The sequence below is a fragment of the Pelobates fuscus genome, chromosome 1 (genome assembly GCF_036172605.1).
Source record: "Pelobates fuscus isolate aPelFus1 chromosome 1, aPelFus1.pri, whole genome shotgun sequence".
Classification (NCBI taxonomy): domain Eukaryota; kingdom Metazoa; phylum Chordata; class Amphibia; order Anura; family Pelobatidae; genus Pelobates; species Pelobates fuscus.
Window position 1 is genome coordinate 64,911,737 of NC_086317.1, and position 10,392 is coordinate 64,922,128.

Sequence of the window (10,392 nt, forward strand, 5' to 3'; positions counted from 1 at the left end):
CAAAAAAAAGTTTCTTAACCATATCATAAGTCAATTTGTCTGATGCCCACCAGCAAATAGCAATATTTATATATCTTCAGATTACCCATCATTTATATTATCTACTCCTCTCCGCTAAACAGAGTGAGAGGGAAACCCAGACAAAAGAAAGAAACAACAAAAAAAAACACAAAAAAAACACCTTTTTTCTCTTTTCTTCTCTTAAACTTTTATCTCAGGGAATGAGTCGTCCATTCTTGTAATTCTTTTGGATTTAAAAAAACTTTCTTCATATCATTCCAATTTATTGTGATGGCTTTGCCTGGACCCCATCTATAAGCAATTTTTCTTTCTTTAAGTGGTTTCAACGCATCGAGATACTTCTTTCTCTCCATTCTTACAGCTTTAGAAAGATCTTGATAAATTTGAATGTCCTTGAATCTATCATCTTCTGAAATGTTTTTATTTCCCATAGCTTGAATTAGTTGTTGCTGGAAGACCAGTGAATGAAAGGAGACTATCGTGTCTCTAGGAGCAGTATTCTGAATTGCCTGGGGTTTTTTAATTCTATGTATGTTTTCCATATTTGTGTCCATATCTTGATCTTGTAAGTTCAATGATAGAAACAGGTCATTTGGATAAGCTTTTATTTTATCCTGGGTGATTATTTCTGGGATATTCTTTATCCTAATATTTTTAACTCTCACTTTTTCTTCCATCAGGTGTAATCGTTCTTCCAATTTCTCCATTTCCACTTTCATCTTATTTTGTTCCTCTTTAATTGATTTGCAATAGTTGGCTACTTGTTCTTGCATTTCTTCTACTTTAATTATCCTTTTATTAATTTCTTCCATGCTTTTTGTCATTTGGATCGTGCTATTTTCTATCTCCTTTTTAAAGATTTCAGTTTGACTGTCAAGACTCACTTTTATAAACTCTTGAAAATTGGTTTTAGAACTTCTTTTATCTTCAGGTAGAGATTCATCTAAAAAGGACATTTCTCCTCCTTGTTTACTTTGAGGAGAAAATAAATTGGTTGGATATTTTTCATTTACTTTATCTCTTTTGGTCTCCTTGGTTTTTTTTGGTATCCTTGGCATAGCCATTCTTCTTCTTTACTATCCTTTATTTTTCCCTTCCTCTTATCTCTCTCCTCCTCTTCTTTTTATCCAATGCGGGCAATAGGCCTCCAAAGATAGAGCAACTTATATCTCTTATTGCAATTAACTTTATTTTGCTTTTCTTCTCCCTTCCTCGATCTTTTTTCCTTTTTATGTTTTCTCCTTATGATCTTTGTCTCTTTGCTTTATCAGCCATTTTTTAGCTGATTATTGTGGTTATTTAATATATATATATATTTTCGTTATGAACCATAAAATATCCCAATAGACAAGATCCTAGTGGCAAAAATCTATTATCCCCTTCGATTCACCAGAATCATATGTTCTTATATTATTTCTTATTACTCTCTGAATTTATAGGGTTTAGTTATGCAATTTCTGTAAAGGGTCTTTTTTGCCCACATCTCTAGCTAGAATATTCACAACTCCAGAACGCACCGTTTTTAGGAAGTTAATATAATCCCAACTGTGCCTCCTTTCAGACAAGCTTATATTAATACTTGCGTTTCTAGGACCATCCAGGTGTTTTAAAAAAAAAAAAACTTTTCTTCTAAAGCATTGTTATTCGGCTTTAGAAGAAGACACTACATACAAACACACCTCTGTGTTAAACACCCAAATTAAATATAAACACACCCCTGCATTCAAAAACAAACACTACACATAAATGTATGCTTGCATTCAAACGTCAACACCTCATACAAACATACATTCACACAAACATACTCCATACAAAAACATGCTTACATTCAAACATTGAAATACTGCTTGGTGTTAAATACAACCTTGCAAGCATGGGAAAATAGTAGAGCCCCAGCTGTCAAAGCATTGTTGGAGCTGCATGAGAAATGGGGATCTACATTTTGGCCACCCTTGCAATGGCGGGGCCCAAGATAAGACTTGCACCAGGGCCCTCTCTACTTTAGTTCTGCCACTGTGTCAGGGAGTTGGGGGGAAGGGTCCAGGGGGCCCAAGCAAATGCTTGCCCAGGGTCCAACCATTATTAAAGTGTTGATCTCAATAGCAGTTTTATAACTGGGGGCAGGAACATCCCCAGACAGTCAGGGAGGTTACACAGATACACAGAGAACAGACACAGAGAACAGAAGTGGCGGGCGATCTAGGCTAACTTTTGCAAGCTGGTTTTTCATACACCCCCAAAGAAAACATGAAGAAAAGAAAACACAGAAAGCAGTATAATCCTATAACTAGCAAGGTTTTTATTACGGAATTTCACTCCGTACTGTAACTGTTTTCAAATGACAGATATGAGCTACTTCTGATAAGAATGTAAATCTGTTTTATATGACAGAGTGTTATGTGTTTTGTCATTTTCAAAGGAAAATAGAAATTATGTTTATAATATATAAAAAATAAATCCACATTTTGCATTTAAATAGACCATTTATTTTCCCTATACGTTGTCTATTTAGACACAAATGCCAAGCTCATAAGTAACAAGCGGCACCAATATAAATTTCACAAGAAGTAAAGTAAATGCTGGCTAAATGAATGTTTATTTATTTTTATTTTTCATCAACCACCAGACAACAAGTATACTTAAAGGACCACTCTAGGCACCCAGACCACTTCAGCTTAATGAAGTGGTCTGGGTGCCAGGTCCTTCTAGGGTTAACCCATTTTTTCATAAACATAGCAGTTTCAGAGAAACTGCTATGTTTATGAACGGGTTAAGCCTTCCCCCTATGTCCTCTAGTGGCTGTCTCATTGACAGCCGCTAGAGGCGCTTGCGTGCTTCTCACTGTGATTTTCACAGTGAGAGCACGCCAGCGTCCATAGGAAAGCATTATGAATGCTTTCCTATGTGACCGGCTGAATGCGCGCGCAGCTCTTGCCGCGCGTGCGCATTCAGCCGACGGGGAGGAGAAGAGGAGGAGAGCAGGAGGAGAGCAGGAGGAGAGCAGGAGGAGATCTCTCCGCCCAGCGCTGGGAAAAGGTAAGATTTAACCCCTTTCCCCTTTCCAGAGCCGGGCGGGAGGGGGTCCCTGAGGGTGGGGGCACCCTCAGGGCACTCTAGTGCCAGGAAAACGAGTATGCTTTCCTGGCACTAGAGTGGTCCTTTAATTCTCTCCTGTATTTTCCCTGATCATTCTTCCATGCCAAATAACTCCCTTTTCTCTTCTTCTGCGACCTGGATCCATAGCCAATTAACAATATCTATTTTTAAGAGGCTAAAATAACATGTTGCAAACTGACCATTAAAACTCATTCGACTAAATGATAACCCATTTGGTCTATGTCACACCATACTTTTCCATTTTATGAAAGCTATCAACAGAAAGAATTCACATTTTCTGCAATGACTTTTTCGGCTGCTGTCAAATAGTTAATTATTTTAAAAGTCACGGATCAGGTGATTTAGAAAGTTCACAGGAATGCTGACTGTGTTTCTTCTTTTTAGGTTATTTGTAATTTATACTTTCCAAAGTTGAACATAACTTAAACTGACATTCTGGAAACAATGATGCCTATTGTTTAAAATGTCATGACACGATCTTCAAACCTACGAGCGGATTTAAACATATTAAAATTACCCTGCATCATGTTATATTTTGTACATTTTAAAAAGTATTGAATGTTGGGAACATGTTGTTCCCAGTTACACGTGTTTACATTTTATATATGTATTAATATATAATTACACAAATACATATATAATTATTATAATGCGCAATTATATAGTGCAACATATTGCCCTTTCGCATTTTAGAATGGAGATAATCAACAGGTAATTGGCATACAAAATATAAAAAATATTAAAACCACTTCAGCAGCTTACCTTATTCCAGCGGCGGGCTCCCTCGGCGCTGGTGACCTCTCCTCCCCCGCCAACGTCAATTCCCGCGTCCGACCTCAGCGGAGCCGAATGCGCATGCAAAGTGTCCATAGGAAAGCATTTCTCACTGCTTTCCTATGGACGCTCTGCACGATGGAGGCGACATGTGCCTCCAGCGTCGTAGATGTGCCTCTAGTGGCTGTCCAGAAGACAGCCACTAGAGGCTGGATTAACCCCAAATGTAAACATAGCAGTTTTTCCAAAACTGCTATGTTTGCATCTGAAGGGTTAAAACCTGAGGGGCTTGGCACCCAGACCACTTCATTGAGCTGAATTGGTCTGGGTGACTATAGTGTCCCTTTAACAGATTAAAGAGGCAAAGAATGCTTGAGCTTACGATTTACGTATTTATCTGTAGGTCTAGTTATCTATCTTTAGAGACAGATGTAAAAAACAGATACAATTTGTATACCTATCCTGAAAAAACCATCTCTTGACCCGTCCTCCCCCTCGAACTATCGTCCCATATCCCTGCTCCCTTACTCATCAAAGCTTTTGGAAAGACTTGTCTTTACCCGTGTGTCTCACTTCCTTAATTCCAACTCTCTCCTTGACCCTCTTCAGTCTGGCTTCCGCCCTCTCCACTCTACTGAGACCGCTCTTATCAAAGTGACTAATGACCTAATCTCCGCTAAATCCAAAGGTCACTACTCCATATTAATTCTCCTTGACCTCTCTGCTGCCTTTGACACAGTTGATCATTCTCTTCTCCTTCAAACTCTTCAATCACTCGGTCTCTGTGACTCTGTCCTCTCTTGGTTTTCCTCCTATCTCTCCCAACGCTCATTTAGTGTCTCCTTTTCCAAGGATACCTCCTCCCCTCGCCCTGTCTCGGTTGGAGTTCCCCAAGGCTCTGTCCTTGGTCCCCTTCTATTTTCTCTTTATACTGCCTCTCTTGGAAAACTTATTGCCTCTTTTGGATTCAACTACCACCTGTACGCTGATGACACTCAGATATACCTCTCCTCACCGGACCTCTCCCCGGCCGTCCTGCAACGTGTCACTGCTTGCCTCTCTTCCATCTCTGACTGGATGTCGTCACGCTTTCTCAAACTTAACCTCTCTAAAACTGAACTCCTTGTCTTTCCTCCTCCTAATACTGATCCTCCTCTCTCACTCTCCCTTCAAGTCAGTGATATCCACATAAGTCCATCCCTACAAGCGCGCTGTCTTGGCGTCATACTTGACTCTGGTCTCACCTTTGAGTCTCACATCCAGTTTGTTGCCAAGTCCTGTAGGTTCCAACTCAAAAACATAGCCCGCATCCGCCCCTTTCTTACGCAAGATGCTACCAAGGAGCTTGTCCATGCTCTAGTAATTTCCCGCATGGATTACTGTAACCCTCTCCTGATTGGTCTCCCCAAAAGCCGTACTGCCCCGCTACAGTCTGTAATGAATGCTGCAGCTAGACTGATTTTCCTATCCAGTCGGTCCTCTCACACCTCGCCCCTCTGCCAGTCCTTACATTGGCTCCCTGTATCCTATAGGAGTCAATTCAAAGTGCTAACCCATACATTTAAAGCACTGAACAATTCCAGCCCCTCTTATATCTCTTCACTGATCCAGAGGTATGCCCCTCCTCGTACCCTCCGCTCTGCCCGCGACCACCTCCTGACCGCTGCTCGCACCCGTACGGCCAACTCACGCTTGCAGGACTTCTCACGGGCTGCTCCTCTCCTATGGAATAACTTGCCTACTGCCATCAGACTCTCCCCTAGTCTTCAATCATTTAAGAAGGGCCTTAAATCCCATCTCTTCAGGAAAGCGTATGGCCTCCCAGAGTAATCTCTCCCTTACATACCTGTCCCTATGGAATAGTGCTTTGCTCTCTCCTCCAGCTCTGCTTCACTCCTACTTGATATTTCCTATCCTAATGTTTCTAATACCCCACCTCCTATAGACTGTAAGCTCATTTGAGCAGGGTCCTCTTCAACCTATTATTCCTGTCAGTTTTCTTGTAATTGTCTTATTTATTGTTACATCCCCCCCCTCTCAAAATATTGTAAAGCGCTACGGAATCTGTTGGCGCTATATAAATGGCAATAATAATAATAATAATAATAATATCTTGTAATACCTTTTTTATTGGACTAACAGAATTTTGTAATGACGAGCTTTCAGGAGAACCTCCCTTTCTCAAGTCTAAAGCATTTCTGGGCAAACATGACACATTTCTATAACAAAATAAAAAGAAAGTGCCCACTCCTTAAATTCATAAACCAATTTCAAAATTCACTTACTGCTTTCTCTCCCAGTGCTGCTTTGAGATTAAATCGCACTTTAAAAGCTTCTGGGGCTCCTGAAAAAGAACAATATTTAAAGGGTTCTTTGGAGGTAGTAGAGGGATTTGGAGACTCATTAAACAGCAAGTTCAGCCACATTTAAGATGTTTTTATACCTGGTATTTTAATATAAAATTTGCAATTCACAACTTATATATCTTTTAAGGTTTTAGAATATTTTCTTTTTCTACCATATCTGATAGTGCACAGAAAATACAAGATTTCTCTTTTTCAAAGGACAATCATCTGAATGACAATAAAACCATTCAGACAACGTGTGTACTGCATGACTTTCATTCCCACAGCCTTTGTGATCTTGGGTTACATTTATCATAGTGTCCCAGGATATCTCATGCATTTTCTATGAACCTTTTCCGTCACAAAGTATCAGCTCTGTTTTTTTAAATTACTTGTATAGTGTATTCCATTTTTTTTTTTTAAATGCATGCCAAACCATTTTTTTTTACACACACATACACAGAAACGCACGTGCATGTGTGGTGCCATACTTAATTTGCAAGGTGGAGCAGATGTTGCTCTAAATATTTGCACAACATTCTTAGTCAATAATATATATATATATATATATATATATATATAAAGAAAAAGGAAGAATTTCTTGCACTCACGCTGTAATATCCCTTGTGTGCCGGGTGCTAAGCCAGGGCTTGGTTATCCAGGTATCCAAAGAGGTAGCAGCACTCACGGAATAAAAAAATTCTAGTCTTTATTAGTTCATATTAAAAAAATCACGACCATGAGTGCTGCTACCTCTTTGGATACACACATATATATATGTGGAGGTGCAAAACATGTCACATTTTTCAGACTGCTTTTAAAACACTTTAATAATCTGAAATAGAATTTAACCTCCTGCCTCTAAACACTATTAAATCGCTCTGCACAGGATTATATTCCTTTCTCTGGGTGAAAGGACAAATTTTAGAAGCAAAATGTAAGACATTAGATTTTTTATATTCTACACTAATTCTGAACATTAGGTATTGCATCTACGTGTTTTCTATATATATATGCTTGTTTTCAGTATATAGTATTTGTACACACATATGCTTTATTTTACTGGTCTTCATGAAAGTTAAAGAAAAATTAAAATATTACTTTCAATTAGAATACAGTATACAGAATCAAATGTAATAAAAGGTTAAGTAACGAAAAAGCATTGCTGTGGTGAAGAAATATGCAAATGTATTAATCATTTATGTTCATTGAGCAAATTCTGCTGCTCTAAGGTAAACAGAAAACCATATTTTTTATATTAAACTAAATTGAGAATAATGGGGAAATGTAGGTCAAATAGCTGAACTGGAAATAAGGCTAAGGCAAGAGATTGCTATTCCATTTCTGGTTCTATGACCTTAATTTTGCAACTGCCTTGTAAATTCACAGAGAGAAATAAAACAATACAGTGGGATATTACTGTTTCTGAATATGCATAAGGAATTATAATGTTAATTATACATTATGCCTTATTTGTAACCCTTAAAACCCCCAAAACTCATCTAATATGCTTACTGAATTACACATTAAACCCTCCCCACCCCTCCTTTTATTCAAAAATGATGTTATATTATGCAGCCTACATTGTCATGTGAGAGACTAACACACTATAACACAGGAATAAGTGATCCAGCAGTTGGGGCTTTTTTGGGAGTCCTGTTTCACAGTCGAAGGGGCTAAAGGCTGCGTATTTCTTTGAATTCTACAGTAATTTTTCATGCATCTCACACTTATTTAGGATAGAATGAACATGTTTTTACCTGGTCTGCAGAGATCTGCGCTCACAACTGGGGCAAGGAAACAGCTACAGAGTAGAATTTTTCCCAACATACTGGTAGAATGTGATACAGCAACATAAAGAAATCTCTGGCTAGAGAGATTGTGTCTTAAAAAGCAAGCATGGAGAATAAGTAGGTTTAATAATTAAGCTCTAGTTTTCTAGCCAATCTGATCACCACCATTTGTTAGTCATTTGTCATTTAATATTAGGCATGTCTAAAAAGAATTGAAATGTTTCCTGAAATAACCTGATAAAGTCACTAATACATCCCCATTAATCCATTTTTGCAATTAACGTCACACAGCAAACAAAATCATTCGGATTTCAATTCAGACATATAATGCTTGTACCAATAAATTCAAAAGGTGGCACATGAGAGTTAATCATTCTACAATGGCTTATAACAGGTGTAAACAAATGGTTGTCTTGTCACTCCTTTAACCCCTTAAGGACAGAGCTTCAGAAGCTTGTCTTTCACTTAATGACAACGGCATTTTTTGCATTTTTTGCTATTTGCGTTCAACTGCAATTTGCTTTTTACTTATTCATTGCACCGACACATATTATATACCGTTTTTTAAAGGACAGAAAGGGCTTTAATTTGATGTAACACATATATATATAAATGCTTATTTATTATTAAAAAAATACAGAAATATGCAAAAAAAATGAATTTTTGTGTGTTTTTTTTACAGTTTTTGCAATAATAATGTGTACATAATTAGTGCAGGTTAAGGAAAGTAATTAAAAATAAATTCATTTAGTTGTTCTGAATTACAGAATATATAATGTGTCTGGGATTTTCAGTTTTTTTTGGTAGTTACAGGTCACAAAGCACAAGGAGTAAAATACACTTTTTATGTGGAGCGATTTTAGAATTTGGTATGTTTGTCTTGTAAGCCTAATAGCCATAAAAGAAAACAAAATTGCCACACAAAAGTATATATTTATATAAAGTAGACACCACAGGCTATTTACCTAAGGTTGTTTTGACACTTTCTACGTAGCCATTTTACCGCCAACCTCTGCTAAATATTGGAGTAAAATTGTGTTTTTTGGGGGTTTTCGCACACAAACTTATAACAAAGAACTTCTCATGTGTATTTTGTAAAGTTGGTGTGTGCTATTCCTGTACAAAGTTTTATTATGTGTTCAGTTACTTCTGCTGAGTACAACGGTACCCCCATTGTATGTCTTTGGCACTATTTCGTGAAGCTACAGTGCCATATAGGAGACCTGTCCTTTTCAGTATTCACAGTAGAATTTTGAGAGACGGATTTAATGAGCCTATGCTTCCATTTGGGGTATTATAACAGTCTGTCTGTTCGAAAAAAAAAACCCAAAGGCCTACCATTTGTAAAAGTAGACACTCCAGGGTATCTCATAAGGTGCATATTGTGCCTTAACATGCCCCCATTTTTTTACCAATACATGCCAAAGTATGTGGTAAAAAATAATTTTGTGCATTTTTTACATATGGATTGCATTTGTGCTGGGCATTTTGTATATTTCACATGTGCCACTAAGTTCAAACCCCCCAAATTATGTTCAGCTAAGTCTTCTGAGTAAAATGACACCCCCATTGTATGTCTTTGGCACTAGTTCGTGAAGCTACAGTGCCATATAGGAGACCTGTCCTTTTCAGTACTCACAGTAGAATTTTGAGAGACGGATTTAATGAGCCTATGCTTCCATTTGGGGTATTATAACAGTTTGACTGTTCAAAAAAAACCCACAAAGGCCTACCATTTGTAAAAGTAGACACTCCAGGGTATCTCATAAGGTGCATATTGTGCCTTAACATGCCCCCATTTTTTCACCAATAGTTGCCAAAGTATGTGGTATAAAATAATTTTGTGCACTTTTTACATATGGATTGCATTTGTGCTGGGCATTTTGTATATTTCACATGTGCCACTAAGTTCAAACCCCCCAAATTATGTTCAGCTAAGTCTTCTGAGTAAAATGACACCCCCATTGTATGTCTTTGGCACTAGTTTGTGAAGCTACAGTGCCATAAAGGAGACCTGTCCTTTTCTGTACTCACAGTAGAATTTTGAGAGACGGATTTAATGAGCCTATGCTTCCATTTGGGGTATTATAACAGTTTGACTGTTCAAAAAAACCCCACAAAGGCCTACCATTTGTAAAAGTAGACACTCCAGGGTATCTCATAAGGTGCATATTGTGCCTTAACATGCCCCCATTTTTTCACCAATAGATGCCAAAGTATGTGGTAAAAAATAATTTTGTGCATTTTTTACATATGGATTGCATTTGTGCTGGGCATTTTGTATATTTCACATGTGCCACTAAGTTCAAACCCCCCAAATTATGTTCAGCTAAGTCTTCTGA

At 37.9% G+C, this 10,392-nt stretch overlaps 1 protein-coding gene across 1 annotated transcript in view; it reads right to left on the minus strand.

The window, feature by feature from the left end:
• CLTRN (collectrin, amino acid transport regulator) overlaps window positions 1-8,143 on the minus strand; it is a 56,491-nt gene extending 48,348 nt beyond the window's left edge. Inside the window, exons 1-2 of the mRNA XM_063449198.1 lie at window positions 8,018-8,143; window positions 6,198-6,256 (exon numbers count right to left, since the gene is read on the minus strand). Of these exons, the coding sequence (XP_063305268.1) occupies window positions 6,198-6,256; window positions 8,018-8,087 (129 nt within the window). The 5' untranslated portion in view covers window positions 8,088-8,143. The remainder of the gene's footprint in view (window positions 1-6,197; window positions 6,257-8,017) is intronic.
• Window positions 8,144-10,392: the final 2,249 nt, after the last annotated feature.